A 22,620-nucleotide genomic window follows, 5' to 3' on the forward strand; every position below is an offset into this window, starting at 1 on the left:
TAAAAATGGAAAAATAAAAACTTTTTACAAAAAAAAGCAAACCGACTTCAAAAAGGATGAAATAAAAGATTATCCTTTTTGAAGTCTATGCATTACCAACTGATATGTTTGAAGTCGGTGCCAAGCCAAGTAGTAACAATACCAGTCAAAAATAATCAGCTTTATGGCTATAAATCCCATTAGAACTGTACTAATAACTATTACAAATGTGTAAGTAATTCTGTCTGCCTCTTTGTCGCCTTTTCATAGCCAAACAACTGAACCGCTTTAGGTGAAATTTGGCAAGAAGGTAAATTTCTTGAATTGTTTTATATTTTGAAATGTAGTCCTCTGGATAAGGGACGGGAAATTACTCAGTCCCAATCTCACACTTGCGTGCTATAGACTGTTCGAGCATTAGTAAGAAAAAACTCTTTAAAAAATACGACGGAAAAAATATGCATTGGATTTCCACTAATGTGCCGACAAACATGGTACAGACTGCGCCAAGAAGGTTTGATCGTGTGTTCTGAGGTGTGTTTTTAGATACAATCGACGTCAAAGATATGTTTACACTTTTGCACCGTACTCCTTTGTAATAAGGCGAAAAGTGTAAACATATTTTTAACGTCGACTGTAGCTACAGAAAATACGTTCATTGTCGTGCAAGGCGATCCAATGTAGGTACATCCTTATCGAATCGCACCAAAATCATGGTATGCTTCCAAATTTGGCTTGGCACCGACTTCAAACATATCAGTTGGTAATGCATAGACTTCAAAAAGGATAATCTTTTATTTCATCCTTTTTGAAGTCGGTTTGCTTTTTTTTGTAAAAAGTTTTTATCGATTATATTAAGATAAGTAAGCATTGCGAAGCGTAAAGTTAGCAAAACTTTAATGTACTTACTTAAACCCATTAATTAGAGCTAAAATACTATTTTAATCGTATTTTAGTACCTAATTTAGTTAGTAGGTAACGAGTCGGCTAATAATGCCTATTCGACCATTAAAGAAAACTATGCAAACTTTACGATGTTGTTTTTTTATAAACTAAACTTAATTAATAAATGAACACATATAATGCTTTATTATTTTATTAACTTCATATTCGGAGGTAATTTTCCACCTCTGGTTCACAGTTATTCAGTTGTTATGATCCATTGAGTAACTTGTAATTGTTTGTTACAAATTGTGCTGTTGAATAACAATATCAGTTCCTAATCCTATCGGACAGACTCGACAGGGTAAGTATATAATGACTGCACCTTAAACCACGTAAAAGTAGAAAGTATAATTTCGTTACATTACATTTAGTTACTCAATCGACGTTGGAAAATCGTTCTAACTGGTGAGGTAACAAATCAAACTTATTTACTTATGCTTAATCACTCGAATCAAAAGGAAGAAACCAAGGTTTCTTAAGCAAATATGGAGACAAGTTAGCATTAATTAACAATAAAAATTAGAACTAAAACAATTTTAATTTTTGCTTGAGTCTTTTCAAAATAAATTACGTCAAATCCATTAAGTACAGGACCTACCTAAATAAACTTGTAAGGCTCGATTTGACTTATTCTACAAATAGTTTTTGACCTGACCATTTTGGTCATGAGTAGAAATGTCACTGTGGAACTGTCATGGCTTTCCAATGCTATTAAATCAATAGGAAACTACCTGGCAAATATCATAGGTAAAATCAAAAGATCATATCAAATACTTCGCGATGTTACGAACTGTCAAAAATAATCTTGTACAGCACTCTAGATTCTCTAATATAACTAGGTATGTGCTAATATAAAAAAAGTAAGATAATTTCATCGCTAAACGTTCAAATCCGAATCATCTAAAATCTCATTAACAGTTCCCAAAATTTTCTGTTTAACATCATCAGCATCAGTTTCTTCAACTACCAGATACTTCTTTATCAACAACAGCGTCTTACTAACCAAACTCTGCTTGGACAACCTACCTCTCTTCTTTTCTCTAGAGTTTTTCAACGTGATCTTCATAAGATTTAGCCATGTTTGTGTGAACGATAGGAAGTCTTCGGTGATGTCTTGTGTTATTTGGAAGTGTATGAGAGTATGTGTCCATGGCTGCGATGTCAGTGTGGCGACTAGCTTGCAGTCACTTTTGTTGAAAATCGCGTGTCTGAATATAGCGCTGAGGGTTTTCCAAGCGCCCGAGGGTTGGTTTTTAGATTCCTGTGCCAGTAATAATTATTATGAAAGGCAAAATAGGCGGTATTAAGTATCCAATGGCTATATAATTAATATCCAATTGTTTCAGGGTTCAGAGGTCGGATTGTAATTTATACTAACCTTACAGCATAACATCTGAATCCTCAACATCAGAGCTCGTAACGCATCATACTGTTGCTCATTAGAAACCTCCAAGTCACAAGACAGGACGACAGGTGAATTTGGCCCGGAGTTGAGAACCATGTATAGAAGTTGAAGCAGAGATGCCCCGCGCTCTGAACTGCTGTCGTCGCGGAGGGACTTGATTATTTGGTGGGATTGGATTTGGAGGAGGGATTTTGGCTGTAACACGCATAAAAATATTGATAACGTCATATAACAGTGGTAAATAACGTCCTTGCGATTACTAATACAGTAAAAGTAGGGGCTAAAAGGAACACTGTGAGTCAGATGAACATGCTGTTGCATAGTAAGTCCGCTGAAGTGAATAAAATAAATCCTACTCTTGTAATTGTTTCAATCTTCACATTCATGATATACGTGGCAGTCAAATGGTAAATTTTTGCTAATACTACAGCCAGTAGTAGGAAGCATCTAGTAGGAAGGTCCAATGAATGCTGGCATGGCATGACTATGGGTACCTAATACCTACGGTTTTAAAACAGATAATGTGGAATGTCGTGCGTATTTGGGGCGAAAATATCAAATATCGGGTTTAAATTGGACGTTGTTCTACAAGCGGGAACCAGCCAATCTCCATTAAAATTCTTATGTGGGGTTGGTTTACGTTTGCAAGACTAGGTACCTACGTCAAATTTAGAAACAATCAATTGAGTCAAGGATGCAACCGGGATTCGTTTAAATGCTATGCTAAGATGAGAGTCTTACTTGATAATGATTCTTAGTGAAGTAATGTACGATGTACGAGAGCAACTGTAGGGCGATACAGGCAACTCTGGTATCCATGCTGTTGGTTGCCGAGAGCAGACGAGGAAGGAAGCCAGCGCGGTTTATGTATGTCACTAACACTGGTGGTCAATTTAAATATATCTAATTAATGGAGAAACGTAGAGATCAATCTTAATAAAATCTTTGAACTGCTATAGTTACTAGAAATAGTTACCTAATAATAGATAGGATATTATTGAGTTCAAATTTATGCACAAAATGTCATATGAAATTTACCAATCGCCATTATAACAATCTCTTCTGTAAAGACTAGCGCTTGCACCTATTTTGTATTAGGGTGCCAAAGTGGATCTGATTCCTGTAGGGATTTCCCGAAAATTGTAGTCACTTCTCATGATTGGTTGTTCGACATCTCGAATCAAGAACTACGATCAAAGTTAAATAAACTTCTTACCTCTATTATCGTTCTGCTTGTTAGCAAAACTCAACAAATACAAGCTCAGCCTGAGACAAGCGAATTCGTAGTCGTACCGCGCCTCATCCCGGTCCTTAGTGAACATAGCGGTTGTGAGGACAGCTAGCTTAAGGCAAAGGGCGTCGTCGAGCTCTTCAGGGACTAGAGCGGAGGAAAGCTCTAGGAGGTAGCATATGTTGGTCTCTGGAAAGGTACAGGGTGGAAGTAGGAACATTGGCGTCGGGCCTTAGTGAATGGAGCGGTTGTCAGTGTCAGGACAGCTAGCTTAAGGTAAAGAGCGTCGTCGAGCTCTTCAGGGACTAGAGCCGAGAAAAGCTCTAGGCGGTAGCATATGTTGGTCTCTGGAAAGGTACGGGTGGAAGTAGGAACAGTGGATCGTCCCGGTCTCTAAAGAATATAGCGATTGTGAGGATAGCTAGCTTAAGGCACAGAGCGTCGTCGAGCTCCTCGCTGTTGTGACTGTTGTGAGGGCAGCTAGCTTAAGGTAAAGAGCGTCGTCGAGCTCTGTGGGGACTAGCGCGGAGGAAAGCTCTATTAAGAGTTAGCATAATTATGTTGGTCTCTGAAAAGGTCTGCGGGGACAAGCGCAGGGGATAGCTCTAGGAGGTAGCATATCTTGGTCTCCTAAAAGGTGGAAGGTAAAAAATTGCCAACAGCTGATCATTTTGTTCACACATTACACTACCTACTTCGTAAATGTAGGTAAGTGTGTATGGTTTGGTATGTAGTGATGGTTGCGGCGTTCCGTCCTCATTATATGGTGAAACACACGTACTAAGAAGACAAACATAGATAACTAGATAAGTAGCTACATATCATCATCATCATCATCTCAGCCATAAGACGTCCACTGCTGAACATAGGCCTCCCCCTTGGACCTCCATACGTGCCGGTTGGAAGCGACCCGCATCCAGCGTCTTCCGGCGACCTTAACAAGATCGTCTGTCCATCTTGTGGGTGGACGTCCTACGCTGCGCTTGCTAGTCCGTGGTCGCCACTCGAGCACTTTTCGACCCCATCGGCCATCTTCTCTGCGTGCAATGTGGCCTGCCCATTGCCACTTCAGCTTGCTAATCCGGTGGGCTATGTCGGTGACTTTAGTTCGTCTACGGATCTCCTCATTTCTGATTCGATCACGTAGAGAAACTCCGAGCATAGCCCTCTACATAGCTCGTTGAGCGACTTTGAGTTTTGAGATGAGGCCGATAGTGAAAGACCACGTTTCGGAGCCGTAAGTCATCACTGGTAACACACATTGATTAAAGACTTTCGTCTTGAGGCACTGAGGTATGTCGGACGAAAAGACATTACGTAGTTTCCCGAACGCTGCCCAACCGAGTTGGACTCGGCGGTTGACCTCTTTCTCGAAGTTGGACCTACCTAATTGGACTACTTGTCCTAGGTAGATGTACGAGTCAACAAATTCGAGTACCGAGTTCCCAACAGAGACTGGGATGGGCACAACATTGGCATTTGACATAAGTTTCGTCTTGTCCATGTTCATTTTCAAGCCCACCCGTTGTGAAACTCGGTTGAGGTCATCGAGCATCATGCTGAGTTCCTCCATCGACTTTGCCATGACTACGATATCGTCGGCAAACCGAAGGTGAGTAATGTATTCGCCGTTGATGTTGATGCCAAGTCCTTCCCATTCCAGGAGCTTGAAGGCGTCTTCCATTACGGCAGTAAACAGTTTCGGAGAGATAACGTCTCCCTGCCTTACGCCTCTTCGCAATGGAATCGCCCTCGTGCTCTGCTCCTGTACTCGGACCGACATGGTGGCGTTACTATACAAACACTTCAACACTTCGATGTACCGATAGTCAATATGGCATCGCTGAAGAGACTCAAGCACCGCCCATGTTTCCACCGAATCGAAGGCTACATATATATAAAACATATTATATAGACTGCTAAAGTCGTAACAACATTTTTGGCTTTACCTCAGTCTAATAAGGTGTAGTTAAAATAAGTCGCTTTCCATCAGAGAACGGTCCTTATGCTTCAAGTGCAATAAGGACCATTTTATCAAAATGTCTGTTGGAATTTCAGATAAAACGGTTCTTATTGCACTTGAAGCATAAGGATCCTTCTGTGATGGAAAACCACATAAGAGTTTTTCTAACTGGATTACTTAATAGACACCTACCAATTGAACAATCGAAGTCTATCAATGCTTTAGCCAGCACTTCGGGCAGCATAGGCCAAACGATCAGCCCAAATTCCTCTTTCCCATCGTCATCTATTTCTTCCAGACAACTAATATGCTTCAAGTGCAATAAGGACCATTTTATCAAAATGTCTGTTGGAATTTCAGATAAAACGGTTCTTATTGCACTTGAAGCATAAGGATCCTTCTGTGATGGAAAACCACATAAGAGTTTTTCTAACTGGATTACTTAATAGACACCTACCAATTGAACAATCGAAGTCTATCAATGCTTTAGCCAGCACTTCGGGCAGCATAGGCCAAACGATCAGCCCAAATTCCTCTTTCCCATCGTCATCTATTTCTTCCAGACAACTATAGATGGTTTTGTTGCAGTTCTGCAGAACTTGACCGTCCGTGCTAGATGTGAGAATGCTGAGGAGGAGCTCCCATACGCCGGGGTCGGAGATCAGCTCTGATGGTAAGGAGTCTTCAATCTTGAACCATTGGGATAGCTAAAATGTTCATTTATTAGTGGTTTTTATTTCGTATTTCGAGCGTTGCATGTGAATTTATTTTTAATGAGTAGGAACTAATAATATTTTTATTATTCAATTGAATTCAACTAACATTAAAATATCTATTATTATATGAAGTATAATGTGATAAGGTAACCTACGATATTCTTTTATTACACTCATTTAACAATTTTTTCTGTCTATCCAGGGGCTGTCCATAAATTTTTGACCTCCCCCCCCTAAAATCATCCTGAAATCATGCTTCGAATGACCCCGTTCCCTCCTACGACATGCTACCATCATCCGATGTCCAGACCCCACCCCCCTAATTTGAAATGACGTAATGTATGAATAGCCCCAAAGTGGATATAATATACATATATTCATTTTATTTATTTTATTAGTTCCAGGAAAGGGCGTCGTCGCCAGGGTTGGCAGGGGGAGGCAGCTGCCTCCCCCTAGAGAATAAAATTTGTAACTGAATGAATGCACCTCTCCCTCCCCTTGGATATCAACTGCCCTCCCCCTAGCCCATCGGCTGGGAACGCCCATGGCTTCCAAGCTGAATGTTGAGGGGCTCCGTAACTTTTTCTGGGTACCTATAGTCGGCCGTCTAGAGATATTATGAATCTTTCAGGATTATTACCACTTGCAGCCGAACTTTTTCATGAATCCGACGCGAGATGAAGGCCCACAGCAGCAGAGCCGGGTTATGCGTGTAATACAGGGAGGGTTCTGGGCGCAGCATGGAAATGAGGCGGTCAGTGGCTTTCTCTAGATACACTCTCTCATTCAAGGAGGATAGCGTGCCAGATGATATTGAAGACATCTTTTGAGAAAATAAATGGAAAACATTAACATTGTTTTTGATGTAGTAGGTAAATTGTGGGTGACGCAAAAAAATCCTAGGGTCAATTTTCCCCTGAAATTAACTGAAACATTATTGAGTATTTCAATCGAGTCGCTTAACTTCAAACTCGGGTAAATCCATTTGTCAGATTATGCGATATTGGTAATAGGGTAGATATTTGCTGAGAGGGTCGATTGGATTTACCCGAGTTTGAAGTTAGCGACACAATTTTACTGTCATAAATAGGCATCGGAGTTTTCATCTCACAGTAAGAGTATAGTCGCTATTCATAATAATATTAAAATTAAAGTCATACTCATTCTCATACTCATTCACGGTCTCGGCTGGAACCTATCACTTGCTACCACGGTCTCGGCTGTCTCAAGTCAAATATCTTCTTCTTCCTCGCGTTATCCCGGCATTTTTTTCACTGCTCATGGGAGCCTGGGGTCGGCTTGACAACTAATCCCATGATTTGACATAGGCACTACTTTTTACAAAAGCGACTGCCATGCCATCAGACTTTCCAACCCAAAGAGGAAACTAGGCCTTATTGGGATTAGTCCGGTTTCCTCACGATGTTTTCCTTCAACTGGTAAACATCAAATAATATTTCGCACACAAGTTCCGAAAAACTCATTTTTGCGAGCCGGGGTTTGTACCCGCGACCTCTGGATTGAAAGTCGCACGCTCTTACCGCTTGGCCACCAGTGCTCTCGAGTCAAATGGAGTCCAGAAAATGTCAGGTCCAGCTTTTGTGTTCAAGGAATATGAATCGTGGTAATAGGGTACTAAACTAACTGCAAAAACTAGCCAAAGAGCCTTTATTATGTACGTAGGTGGCGTAAAGTTCTTTGGCAAGCGGAGTATGTGCTCCATCAGGTACGGCAACAGCGGCGCCGTTGCTTCGCCAGGACTGAAAGAAATATATACGTTACGGGTATCGACAGAAAGTCCAAAATGGGTAACTAGACAAATGTAACTATGTACATGATATACCCGGAAAACAGTTATAACCACCGTACTACTAACGCCCTCTAGCTATGAGTAGCATAACTAAAATAGTTCAAATAGGAATAATAAGATGGTGCTAGTAGTAACCGGAAAGTGGTATTTTGTAGGTCAAGAAATGTGTAATTTCAAAATACATAGATGAAAAAAAAGATTATAGACTTTAAAAAAAATGTGGCTTTCTATTAGAGAAGGGTCCTTATGCTTCATGCACAATAAGGACCATTGTATCAGAATTTTTGTTGGAATTTCAGATAAAAAGGTCATTATTACACTTGAAGCATAAGGACCCTTCTGTCATGGAAGGCGACAAATGTGTATAGTAGCAAAAAATAAATTGTATTATCCTTAATACTTGTCCGAAGATTGGCAATAGAAGTAAATGTAGACGAGCAGGCTGTATGGGTGTCTCTTTTGGAGCTGATCTCCGATGTTGTGCGGCTGCGCTATTCCGTTCTGAAGTTCCACCAAGCCCATCTGTAAATATTAACAAACAAGAATCCCCTTATTCATAAAACTTTACGGGCCAGATTTAGTTAAATTATGTTTTATCCCTTTCTTACAAATTCATAAGTAAAAATGACAGATAAGGAAGAATGATTATTAGCTAATTGAGGTTTGTAGCGCGTTTATGAATAAGGGGTTAAGTACATACATACATGCCTCTATCCCTAAACATGAAAGAATAATACACTTCACCAAAAAAAAATTGAAATTCTCTTTGCTTCACAGTTGATACTGCATAATCGTAGGTACCTTTTTTCCTCCCGCCTAAGATAACTAACATATATATGTGTTAAAATATTTTATTTTAATCTCACCCTCTTTGGAGAGCTTAACTTCATTTTTAAACAGTTTATTATGGTTTAAGAATTTATTTCAATATAATAATTCACTTACATAGAGAAATACAAACAAACATTATATACATTATTTACAGAGTGCACGAATAGCATAAAATATAATCTAAAACAAAACAAAACGACTTATTTATTTTTGTAAAATGTACTTTAATGTACTCTTATAATTTCTTCATGTTACTTCATGTTTAAAAAAAAAATTAACATTTATGTGTCTTGCCGAAGTAAAATGACATGTATCAACATAATTATTTTATTTTTTGAGATATAAATACCACTATATAATATAGAAGATGCTATACTACTAGCCCCCTCTATCAAGAAGTAGGAGAACTAACAATTTGCAGCTGTTACACAGCTTGTAATGCTGCACAAACCACGTATGTATATGTACAGCTAAAAGAGTAAAATTCAAGATTAAAGAAGACTAAATATATTGCAATATTTTTTCGTCATAGAAACTGGGTACATGAAAGTCATGAAAAATCCATCAATCTGTGAAAATTATAGTCCTACTATCGTCCCCTAGCCATGAATATCGGTACTACAAAAGTTCAGATTATAGTACTGAGATGGCGTTAGTAGTACTACCAGGGTGGTATTTCTCAAGCACAAAAACGTCTTTCAAGTATGATACCATCAAAAAAAGTTTTAGAAAGTAGCCCTTTGGTCGATATCTGCATTGACCAATGCAGATATTGAAATATCAGACCAAGTTCAGTGAAAAGAGCGGAAACAGGTAATAGGGTGGTATTCCATCTGTCCAATATCTTGGTCAAATGTGTATTGCGTCTCATACTTTGCTTAATGGGAGAGTGAGACGCAATGACATTTCACAAAGAAATTGGAGAGGTGGAATACCACCCAAAATATTAAAACATAATACAAAATAATAGAACTAAATACAACTATCCTAGGTACTTCTAACGCCCTCCAGCCATGACTGGCATAACCAAAATAGTTCAAGTCAATAGATTAAGATGGCGCTAGCAGTCGTGCCAGAGTGGGGTTTTCAAAACCAAAAATGTGTTTCAGTAACATTTGGTAACATCAAGTAACATTAAATATCATCAGAAGTACGAAGAATTATTGTGACCATTAACTTAACTTTATAACTTTATATATGCTACACTATGATGAGTTGTTAGTTACGTGTAATATTTTCATATCATACATTGTCGGTAAAATATTATGTGTATGTGGCTGTATATAGAATACTAACATGTATATCTCTGGCACTAGTGTAGTTGTCTGACCCAGAATCAACTTCTAGGTACTTCTGAGCTAAGCCTTTCAGCATTTCACCGAGTATTAGGGTGCTCACATTGCGCACGGTCATATCGTTTCTGAAAAAGTAAGAGATAGGTACGTCTAAGGGTCGGTTGCACCTAGTGATGTGCCGTGGGAATTTCCCGGGAACAAGGAATATTCCCATATGGGAAATTCCTGGGAAATTTCCCGGTGTTCCCGGGAAAATTCCCCAAACAGGGAAATATTGAAGCAGATTAAGTGTATTACAATTTTAATTAAAGCTAGCTATAACGACAAGTAACTGCGTTTAGTAAAATAAAGTAGCCAAAAACCGTAAAATGGAAAGTGGCTTCCCAAATAAAATTTTGGAAAGTGGATTTCTGATTAAACTGGCTCCATCCTCAACCAACTTTTGCTCGGTTGTCAGAGACGCGATGAACAGGCACCGTTGGAGGCAGATCATAAAGACCAGGTGTGGAGCATCCACATCCACCGATGACCACGATCCTCAGTCATGAGGGAGCGACCACAGAGAAAGAAACTGTGATGATTTGTATCGATTTTGTTGAATAATGTCGTATTATTGTAAAAAAAATATTTTGGCCGAGAAATCATTCCCAGAAACTATGGGAAATTTCCCGGGAAGAATGGGAAATTTCCCGGGAGTATACGGAATTTTCGTAGGCGGATGAGATACAGTTTATAATGTTTTTTTTTTTAAGTTTAAGATGCTAAGTGTTGACTGAATTTCTGATAATAAAATAGTATATCTATGCGCCATTTCAAAATTCCCCTACTTTCCCTTCATATGGGAAATTTCCCAGGAACGTTTCCGGGAAATTTCCCATCAAGGGAATTTTCCCGGGAACGGCACATCACTAGTTGCACCTAACCGTCTGACATCGTTAAAGCGTTCGCTAAATTTAATTGTATGGGAAGTTTCATACCACATTGCTGAACGACGTTAATCAGTCCATTAAATGTGGTTGGTTGGTGCAAGTTGGTGCAACTGGCCCTAAAATATGTAGTAGGTATGATATGATGTATTTAAGCCAAAGTTGGCAAAGCACGAGTATGGCACTCTGCAAATCCTATATATCCTATACTATAATATTCGACTTACCCTTAAAGGATGACTCACTAGGGTCGAGCCCGGGCCGAGGCGTCCGACATGTAATTTTCTATGACAGCTGATCGGTGATCGTGGTGCTTTCCATAGTAAACGAAGCGCCGGAAGCTCCGGCCCGGCCCCAGCCCGTTCTAGCGTGAGTCATCCTTAATTCCTTTGTCTATCTTGTTATTTCACCTCTTACCTGTCGATTTGGCACTGTGGCAGCATAATCAGGTATCCTTTGGAGAACAAAACGTCACAGAACTCAGGCAGTTGTTCAGAGGCCGCATCGTACAAGAAGCTCAACATAAACTTCAGGAACACTCCGTATTCTTCTGTGGAAAGCTGACCTTGATTTTCCTAGAAATTAAAATAGATATTTTTTGTAGCTGGAAACTGGCAACATCGATGCGTTTGACACATGACTGACCAATGGAAAAACCATAGAAGGTAGGATTGTATAGAAGTGGTATACGCGTGCCTCCGTGAGGGACAAAACATACGCAAATGCGACACTGTGATTGGTCGAATTCATTTGTTGCCCACCATTATCCATACTAAAAAAAAGGTGGGGAACAAATAAAATGTGAGACTGTGACAAGGACAAACAATAATAGCTCTTTCACTGCTACTCCTAACCAAAGATACATAAGACTATCCCGTTCTGTCAGTTACCCCCACCACTCATGCCAGCAGATCCAGGTATATCCTAGATTCATGGGAAAAACGCTTTTTGCGAAGTATTGCCAACTAAGATCTATAATGGCTCCTCTTCACGTTGGGCCAACGCCAACGCCAACGAGGGACGCATTTATGCGTTAGAGGGAGCAAGTGATATTGCTATCTCATTCTACCGCATGGCTGCGTCCCTCGTTGGCGTTGGAGTTGACCCAACGTGAAGAGGAGCCTTAAAACTCACTTGTCGAATATTCAGCGTTTTTACGTTTTTTATCTCTTATTCGTAACTTGTTAATTTACTATTAAATTAGCTAAGGAAATAAAAAATGTTACCGAGAGTCATTAGATGGGGTGGAGTGGTGTGATGACCTCCCCGAGCGGGAGACAGGGGGAAGTTTGGGTGGGCTCCGGCCTGCCCAAAGGTCCGTCTGTCACCCCCGGTCCATCCTGGGCAACGTCACTAGCGACTGGCATTCGTGCCTCTTTCTAGTGGCGGCTAACATCCACACTGGTGTTGTCAGTAGGTGTAGGTTACTACTGACGACCTATACATAACCTACCTGTGCTAGGACCTGCACAGTAGAGCGCCGTACGCAAGGATGACGGGATCCTGGGGATTGAGCCATTGCCAACCCGCGTGGTAACACGTCTGCTTCGGCCCTAATTTCGGGCAAAACGGTAGCCCGGGCTACTAGCCACAGTCCGGGAAATGGTCAAGTGAGGAACCGTAGGTGGGCTCACGGCGAGAAGTGAGAGGGCCGCAGAGGCAGTTTCGGCTGCTGATGCGGTGGTGAAAGGCCATGCTGAGGAAGTGCGTTTAGGTGAATCGGGCGGAGGGCGTCTGACCTGGACGACCCTACGTCCCACCTTCACACATTTCCGATGTCGCGCAACTAGCCAACTTCTCACTTCTATACCCGAGTCGGTGTCCTAACGACTGAAAGCACCTTTTATATGTGTGTGTAAGCGTTCCCAAGGTGTGGGCCCTTGTAGGGTGGGAGCCGATGAGGATGAAGTTAATCGTTACGAACTATGGATACCAGGTCTAACGAAAAACCCCAAGCTGATCCAGCAGCGTCCATCGCTAATGGTGAAGCCACACAGGCGAGACAAGCTGTTCCAGTGACAGTGCGTCAGACCGAAACCCCGGCCTGTCCGCAACCCAGTTCATCTGGGGAGCAGACCGGCCCAAACCCCTTCCAGGACTGGCAGGTAGTGGACCGAAGGTCCAAGAAGCGACCCCCTGCTGGGAAGCCTCACCCTGCCAGACCTGTGAATTCTTCTTCCTCTAACCCACCCCCCCCTGTTAAATGTCAAGGTGGGGTGGCTAAGAAGAAGAAGAAAAACAAGAACCAGAGGCGTGCAGCTCGTCTAGCGCGAGAGCAGCAACTGGACAACACACCAACACCGACACACTCTGCAACCGGTGTGGGTGTGCAGGCTTCCCAGAAGCCGGCACCCAAACCGGCGCCGAACAAGCAGGTTGCTGCTGCCAGGCCTCCGCCGAAGGGAAAAGGTTCCACCCTACCCCCTAAGGCTGGAACGTCGGGCGACAGCCCTACGGGTTCGGCCGCAGATCCCTCCAAACGACGACCTGGTAAGCTCACACGAGCCGCTGCTAAAAGGATGCGAGATGAGTCCTTCTCCCCGCAAGGAGACAACAAAAAGCAGCGACTAGTGAGCCCAAGCCAACCGTTGTCGTACGCACAAGCAGCGGCATCTGACCTGACGATCGTCATTACTGACGCGAAGTCGGGGAAGATCACCGCTGACCACTCCAACGCCATCCTCCGCGGGTTGCACCAAGCAATCGTGGAGGAGGCGAGGAGAAACCTCGTAGGAGCCAGGCCACCCAAATTCAAGGGCAAGCCCATCTTCGCTGAGGGGCAGCTGAGGGTCTTCGCAGAAGACGAATACTCGGCCGCCTGGTCTCAGCGATGTGTCCAGGCCCTAACCCTGCCAGACATCTCCCTTAAGGCGGTTCGCCAGTCGGAGATGGCAAGGAGAATTAAGTGCGGGCTCCTAATACCCAACATTAATAACTCGTCCTGGGAAGACGTCCGTCAGGCAGCTGACGGACTAAGGTACCAGAACGAATGGGCCAAGGTCGGGTCTTGGTCCATTATACAAATACTACGGCAAGACCAGGGGTGGTTTGTCGAGTTCACAATCCCCGAAGACCTCGTCCCCGCCTTCATGGAGAGGGGGAGATCCCTGAACTGTGGGGTGGGCAATGTCTACCTCAGGTTCAGGGGTCCCGGAGGCAAATACCTGGACCAGCCTCCCACCCTGCAAGGTTCCACCCTAAGGGTAACGGGAGTACAGGTCCCCAACGAACAGGCCGCGGGCACCTCCGAGCAGAGCAAGTCTGTCTCCGGGGAGAAAGTTGCCCCCCTGCCTCTACCCAAGCCGACGATACCCGAACTCTCGGAGGATGAGCTCCTTGGCACTGGTGAGGGACCAGCCGGGTCATCATCCGAGGGTGAGGACTTGTCGGCTTGGATAGTGTCGGGGTTGGCCGACATGTTCAAGGAGGGAGGGGAGATGCAAGATGCCGCCCCCACCACCGACAACATGGACACCAACTAGTGTCATCCAAGCAAACCTCCAGCACAGCGTGGCCGCTACGGCCCAACTCAGACGCTGTCTGGTAGGTTTGCCAACAGCCGTTGCCCTCCTACAAGAACCATGGGCGGGCAATGGATACATACGCGGGCTGTCCGACACGAAAGGTAAGCTCTACTACTCCACGGTACATGCCGTCCCTAGGGCATGTATCCTAACTACTAACAATACTATTGCACAACCGCTCACTGAATTCTGTTCCAGAGACCTGTGTGCGATTAAACTACAAGTTCCACTGCCAACAGGCTGTCGCGACCTAGTCCTCGCCTCGGCGTACATGCCCGGAGAGGACGAGCCACCGCCTGCCGAACTACAACGACTGGTCAGCCACTGCGAGAGATCAGGCCTCGCAATAATCATCGGGGCCGACTCCAACGCACACCACCCACTGTGGGGAATGGAGACCAGCAACAACAGAGGTAAGACACTTGTTGAATATCTTGTGACTACTAATCTAAACATTCTAAATATAGGCGCTGAACCAACATTTGTAAACAAACGGTGCAGGACGATTATCGACCTGACTCTGGCTTCGGAGGAGGTCAGTGAACTAATTATGGGATGGCAAGTCTCCCAGGAGGCCTCCTGCTCAGACCATAGATGGATTCGCTTCAATCTACTAGCATCTAGAGACACACCAACCGCCCGGAGGAATCCCAGGAAAACGGACCGAGCCACTTTTAGGAAGGTCCTAGGGGAAAGCCTTGACCGGCTTCCACCGAGGGATGACCTTCGGGAACCGGCTCAGATAGAACAGCAGGTAAATATCTTAACTGATACCCTCGTAGACAGCTACCACAAGGCGTGCCCCTTAAAACCACCGGCAAAGACTGCCATAAAGGGTCACCAGTGGTGGGGCCCAGAACTGGAGAGACTCCGGGGGAAAACCAGAAGACTCTTCAACAGGGCCATGAACACAACGGCTGAGGTGGACTGGGATAACTACTACGAAGCCAAGGCCAGGTACAAAAAGAGATTGCGGTACTGGAGATCCCTGTCATGGAGGAACTTCTGCAGCAGCATTGAAACACTTGACCACGCCAACCGGGTAAGAAAAACCTTAGCGCACAAGCCCACATCACAATTGGGCTCACTGCGTAAACCCGATGGCACATACACATCTAGCCCTGCAGAGACCCAACGCCTTCTCCTGGTAACTCACTTTCCAGGATGCGTAAGTCTCGCCGATGCAGATCAGCAGGACGAGGAATACAGTACAACGGACAACAACTGGCAAATGGCGCACAGAGTCGTCACCGCTGAGAAACTCAGGTGGGCCATAGACAGCTTCCATCCCTTCAAGGCGGCTGGTCCGGATGGGATCTTCCCCGCTCTCCTACAGTGGGGTCTAGGACTCATCCAGGAAACCCTGACCGACATCATGGCAGCCTGCCTAGCCTGGGGGTACGTGCCCAGGAGATGGAGAGATGTAAATGTGGTATTCATACCTAAACCAGGTAAGAACGACTACACAGCTGCCAAATCCTTTAGGCCCATCAGTCTCACATCATTCCTGCTGAAGACCTTGGAAAAACTGTGCGACAGGGACCTGAGGGACCGAGCGCTAAAGAACATACCGATGCACAACAACCAGCACGCGTACAGCTCAGGTAAATCTACGGAGTCGGCTCTACACATGGTTGTAAGCCGCATTGAGAGGGCCATCCACGGCAAAGAAATGTGCCTCGGCACTTTCATTGACATAGAGGGCGCTTTTGACAAGACTCACTTTTCCAGTATAGGGAACGCCTTGGAAAGCCACGGCGCTGAACCCGGACTAGTAAAGTGGATTATGAACATGCTAAATCAAAGGACAATAAGGTATGTAGGTGAACCGCAGGCCGTAGCGGCGGTGCGAGGATGCCCTCAAGGGGGAGTTCTGTCACCTCTGTTGTGGAACCTAGTAGTCAACAACCTCATAACCAAACTGAACGAGGAACACTTCTACACAATAGGCTACGCTGATGATCTGGCAATATTAATATCAGGTAAATTTGCCAGTACAGTATGCGACCTCACCCAGGCAGCTCTTCGGATCGTAGAACGCTGGTGTAGAGATTTTGACCTATCAGTTAACCCCACCAAAACAGAAATGGTAATGTTCACCAATAAAAGGGCACTTGGCAACTTTACCAGACCAACACTTTTCCAGACTGAGCTACAGCTGACCGATGAAGTTAAGTACTTAGGGCTAACGCTCGACAGTAAACTCAACTGGAACAATCACATCAACAAACGCATAGACAAGGCGGGAGTAGTCTTCTGGCAGTGCAGAAGGATGATTGGTAGGAGGTGGGGACTCAACCCGAAAATTACCCTTTGGCTCTATAAGACTATAATCCGCCCCCTACTCTGTTACGGTGCTCTGGTTTGGTGGCCAAGAACAAACCTAGGCAACGTACGAGACAAGCTACAAAGACTCCAGAGGCTCGCATGCTCGGCCACCACTGGCTGCACGAGGTCCACTCCGACTGCAGCCATGGAGGTCATGCTAAACCTTTCACCGCTGCACCTACACATACAACAAGAGGCCAGTCTCTCAGCGGTAAGGTTACGAACCCTCAATATATGGTCTAACACCACAGGAGCTCTTCACACAGCATGCCTGGAAAAAGTATACAGCGAATTTCCAGTGCTCATGGCGGGCACGGATCGAATTCACAAACAAGCCATCTTTGACAAAAGGTACAAAATACAATTATTTGAGGACGACAACTACGAAGGACTCAATCCCCGGGAGCTGAGAATCTTCACTGATGGGTCCAAAACAGACAGCGGATCAGGCTCTGGAACCTTTTCAGAAGACCTGAACATGTCAATTACCACTCCGCTAGGAGCCCATAACTCGGTATTCCAGGCTGAGTGCATGGGCATCATTAACGCAGCGGCTGCCATCACTGCAAGGAAGGTAGTAGGATCCTCCATCCGCATACTCTCCGACAGTAGAGCAGTCTTAATGGCCCTAAAAAGCCATATAGTCACATCCAAACTTATACACGAATGCCACGAACGACTAATGGAGGTATGTCAGAACAATAAGATCACCTTACAATGGATCAAAGGACACAGTGGATCCCGAGGTAACGACGCCGCGGACGACCTCGCCAGACAAGGATCGGGTGTGGGGGCGATTGGCCCGGAACCGATCCTCCCGATACCGTTTAGTAAGGTACGCTCAATGCTGCTGGCACGTACAGGGAAACTACACACAGAACACTGGCTAAACCAAACTGGATGCAGACAGGCCAAGCAAGCCATGCCGAGCATGAACGGTAAGCTCACAAGGGCGCTCCTTCAACTAGGAAAGGTTCGACTGAGTATGGTAACCAGTGTCATAACAGGTCATGGACTTTTTAACAAACATCTTTTTATAACAGGTGTCACAGACAGTCCCCTATGCCGTGGATGCATGGAGGAAGAAGAAACAGCCTCTCACGTGGTGTTGGAATGCAGCGGATTGGCCCCATACAGGGCAAAACATCTCGGATCCCCGAGTGACCTCCCCGAGGTCCTACTCAACATCAAAGGTCTGATAGGAGTCATTAGATCAAGTTTTGTTACCCATTGTGATATGATATTGATAACGGTCTTGGCGACCGTTATCAATATCATATCAAAGCTTCCAATAGGTACCTATATAGTGGTTTCCAACCATGTAAGTAGACGGAGGTTCAACGCGCCCCGACTAAGGTGACCTTGGACTATCAAAAGCTTGGTTGGACATATTTATCACGCTAAAATGCGCAGTTAAAAAGCTCGGATGCTTCCCACAAAGCAACCGATAGGGAGAAGTGAAAAGCCGCGATAAGGAAAATTGGAAAGCGGAGGCAGGATCCACAGCAGTGTGGAACCGACTTAAGAAAAGGCTCGGAGCATCTTGCCCGTCTATACGGACCTTATTATTATTATTGGGGTGTTGTGGGCCTTTGAGTGCCACTTCGACCAAGCTGTGATCTATTGTGACGGCCCTTTAAAGTTCATTACTAATGCCCATTGCATCCAGAACCTGAGCGAGCTTTGAGTCAACAATGGGGTTGGCCGGTGGAAGTTTTTAGCAGATGGCGCCATCATAGCTTGCCCCGTCAATCCCTAGAATGGGGTTGGCAACTGTCAAAGGTTTGCCTAGATGGCGCCATCATAGCTTGCCCCTTTTTCTATGAGATTTGGCTTAAAGAGCTGGCATCCAGGGTATTAAAAAAACAAAAATTTGACACAATTCTAGGGATTGACGGGGCAAGCTATGATGGCGCCATCTGCTAAAAACTTCCACCGGCCAACCCCATTGTGTCAAATTTTTGTTTTTTTAATACTCTGGATGCCAGCTCTTTAAGCCAAATCTCATAGAAAAAGGGGCAAGCTATGATGGCGCCATCTAGGCAAACCTTTGACAGTTGCCAACCCCATTGGCGAGAGGTCGCACAGGACTAGGGTTGCCAGATCGAAAGGCGCCATTATCGGGAAAAAATATATTTTTTTCGGGATTTTGGGACTTTAGTCGGAAAAAAAAACATTCAAATTAAAGTAATTGTATTAAAAACAACGATATTATACATTATTGGCACTACGGCCACTACGCTCGACGCGAGTCGCTCGCTCGCTCGACGACAGTTCGGAACTTGAAATTATTGTTTTATAACGTGAAGCTGTTTTTCGGGACAATTTTCGCTTTGTCGGGAATCGGGAACACATGTTAAAAATCGGGAGAATCCCGTCAAATCCCGACCATCTGGCAACCCTACACAGGACCGAGAAAAGTGGCGCTGTCTTGTGTCGGAGACCAAGTCTCATTTTGGGTCGCTGAGCCAACGGAGTAAGTAGGTAAGTAAGTAAGTTGCATCCGGAAAGTTCCAGAAAGTTACGAACCTTAGTAAAGCCAACAAGTTCAAGCAGAACTAGGTGTATGGAATTCCTTAGTGAGACAGCACATTGCTTTGATGCTGTTATTTCTTGTTCGTCGGCCAAAATTGTTTGCACGAAGCTGGGGTTTGGTTTGCCGCTGTTGAGTAGTTTGGCTAGCCTAAAAATAGTGTCTCAAAAGTTAGGATATTTGTAAATATAAGTATATTGTTTTTGCACCTATAAGTGGCGTATTGGTAGCTAAAAAGTCAGATAAAGACATTAAAATTGACCAAACACTATATTTACTGAGTGTTTATCAGACGTTTTGTTTTAAGAATAAGTGTACGCATATTAATTTCTCTGCCGTATTCTAACTTAACTACCTGTATAATATTACATTAAGGGACAAAGATCCAACCCAGTCTACCCACAAATAAAGTTTTAACAATGTGTTCGGTTCGATAATCTACCACAAACAAGCAAGCGGTGATCTTACCTCATAACATCCAGTCCAAGCTTACACGTCACAGCGAAAAACATCCCGCACATCTCCTTATCTCCAGTCAGCATCGAATGGTTTAAGTTCCCAACGAGCAGCCCAAACCAGACTCCCAGCACCTCCACCAGTTTTACCCCCGTCTGGCTCCTTAGGTCCAGGTCCTCTGGCTGGTAGGACACCAAGGCCTGGAGGTATGGAACACAAATTGGGTCTAACCGATAGGTACAAAGAGAACTGGTTAAATACTTATTTTAACAAAATTACATTAGACCGGTTCGGTAAGTCGAAAAATCGGTGACGAATTAAGTTATTAAGGGAGCATTCCATGAAATTGTCTACCGGTTGTCCCGTACAAACGGGAATTTTCTGAAGATTTGTAGGTTTAAGAGTTTCCTTTTCTATGACAAATGGTCAAAAATATGCACAGAAAAATAATCACCTGCTTTAAATATCCGAACAAAAAGTCTCAACACAGGAAATAAAACGCCTAAATCATGGGTCAAACTCTATTGCGACCTGTCAAGATGTCGTAGCCAATAATGAAGAGCGGTCTTTGCATATCCCACCTGCAGGACGAGGGCGCTGGCGAGGACTGTGGGGCCGGTGTTGGTGCGGGGCGCACGGGCCGCGAGGCAGGCGAGGAGCTGCTCCGCGGAGAACGCGCTGTGCGGCGAGAGGGCGGGGCTGGCTTTGAACTCTGATATACTGGAAAATTAGTTGAAGTCAGAGGTAGTAGATATTAAGTTGGTCCATGTTGCCTATTGTCCTCAGACACGCTTAGCAATAAGCCACGGTATAAAAGCCTAGACGACCCACTGAATGATGTCTTTTCTATATAAAGTTCTCCTCTCCCCTTCTATATATGGGCTTATATTATATAAAAGATGGTTGCTACTCAAGGGCTTTTCTGACCAGCGGCGGCCGAGCAAAAATGGTTGAACGAGCAAAAATGTGCCCAGCCCACTAACAACTCTAACAACATCCTTGCACAGTTCTCTATTTTATCGATTATCTAGAATCTGTAGAACATCAACCATTTTAAATTTCGACTTAACCGTTGAGCAGGTCACAGAGGAAGTGCACCAATGGTGGTGGTGCAATGGCACCAGAATGGTGCTCTGAGAATAAACGTATCATAGCAAACTTACTCATATACCGACTCACCCATTGAGCAGGTCGCACAGGAAATGCATGGGTTCGATGGCGCGAGTGTTGCTAAGGTGCGCAACGCCGCTGAACATTAGACGCATCTGAGCAAACTAAGGTACTCTTAAATTTCGACTCACCCATTGAGCAGGTCACAGAGGAAATGCATGGGCTCGATGGCGCCAGTGTGTTGCTGTAGGGCGCGCAACGCCGCTGCTGCGCACTGCGCAGCGTGCTGCTCCGTGAATAGACGCGCGCACCATAGCAAACGCACGCAGCGGACGAATGATCTGCGAGGACGGGGAAAATAAATAAAACGGATCACTTTGCAAAAAAAAACTTTAAAAGATAGATAGATATGTATGTACGGTCCGCATCATATAGATCGTAACATCTAAAGACAGTACCTCATGAACTCAAAACAAAAACGGCCGTTTTAACATTGGACGCATAGTTTGACGAATCCAGCAACGTAAAAGCTAGTTTGATGTATTCAAAAGGTACTTAACTACAAAATACAGTACGTAGCGGCCTCCCTTTTTAAATATCTTTCGTTAAATTTAAATAATCACGATTATTTAGCAGTGGCGCTAGTGTGCACGTTGATGGGCTCTTAAAAAGATAACGTAACGTAGGTACCGAACTAGCAAAACATATACTTAATCGAAGGTGAAGGTAGGTTGGTAGGTAGAGTTAGTCCAAGAAAAGTCTGCAGCGATTTTGATAGCCCAGGCAGTGGAAGTGTTATTTTAAACGTCAAACTTCTATGAAATTATGACGTATAAATAACACTTACACTGCGTCTCGTCTAACTTGTAATGTACGGTCCGCATCAAATAGATTGTGACATCCAAAGAAACTATCACAAGTTTAGTCCAATTTTAACAAACTTTATTTTGCAATATATGTAGGTATTTGGTCAGTTGGGTTATTCGTGTGCTACCTTTATAGTTATATTGATTTGCAGGTATTTACTCTACCTCATTATTTTAGAGATGCTAATGATATATACTTAATTTTTCCACGGTTTCCCATGGAATGAAAAGGTATAACGGTACAATGTTGACAAAACAGGTCCTACCTAAATAAATTTAAATCCAAATTCGATGTGACTTCGCAGAGAAAGACTGTTATATCATTGTCTAATAAATATTCTACAAGACGAGTCCTCTGATCAGATTCTTTGTTGTAACGGCTTAATACTTCAATCAAATAACTGCAGCCTTTTTCCTGGGCGGTTGGGTCTCGAGATGTTAAAAGCCGCTTTATATCCGAAAGAGCGTTTTGTCTACCACTTGGGTTATAAGTTCTGCTGAAATTTGAATTTACTAAACTATGCTTCATTTTAATGCCGCGTAATTTCGTAAGTAACGGTTTAGTGTAAAACTTTTTAAAAGTTCCCTCCAAAAGAAAAAAAACTGTATCTTCCGATTCTTCCGGCGACCTTATGTAGGAAGGTTTGATTCGTGATGCGTTTCTTATAATAATTTGTATATTATATTTTTACATTATTAAAT

At 43.8% G+C, this 22,620-nt stretch overlaps 2 protein-coding genes across 2 annotated transcripts; one reads left to right on the forward strand and one right to left on the reverse strand.

Annotated features, from left to right (window-relative positions):
* Nucleotides 1-1,801: 1,801 nt before the first annotated feature.
* Nucleotides 1,802-22,526, reverse strand: LOC134798002 (uncharacterized). Its single transcript, XM_063770335.1, has 15 exons — nt 22,185-22,526; nt 21,244-21,393; nt 20,524-20,662; nt 19,955-20,142; nt 19,483-19,636; nt 11,519-11,676; nt 10,177-10,300; nt 8,450-8,571; nt 7,885-7,999; nt 6,880-7,062; nt 5,981-6,230; nt 3,546-3,749; nt 3,071-3,210; nt 2,303-2,524; nt 1,802-2,185 (listed from the first exon to the last, which is right to left on the reverse strand). The coding sequence occupies exons 1-15, from the start codon at nt 22,445-22,447 to the stop codon at nt 1,802-1,804; spliced, it is 2,796 nt and encodes a 931-aa protein (XP_063626405.1). The 5' UTR covers nt 22,448-22,526.
* On the forward strand, nt 13,611-15,114 carry LOC134797993 (uncharacterized). Its single transcript, XM_063770328.1, has 2 exons — nt 13,611-14,726; nt 14,865-15,114. The coding sequence occupies exon 1, from the start codon at nt 13,621-13,623 to the stop codon at nt 14,581-14,583; it is 963 nt and encodes a 320-aa protein (XP_063626398.1). The 5' UTR covers nt 13,611-13,620; the 3' UTR covers nt 14,584-14,726; nt 14,865-15,114.
* Nucleotides 22,527-22,620: the final 94 nt, after the last annotated feature.

This window comes from Cydia splendana, chromosome 16, assembly GCF_910591565.1.
Source record: "Cydia splendana chromosome 16, ilCydSple1.2, whole genome shotgun sequence".
NCBI lineage: Eukaryota > Metazoa > Arthropoda > Insecta > Lepidoptera > Tortricidae > Cydia > Cydia splendana.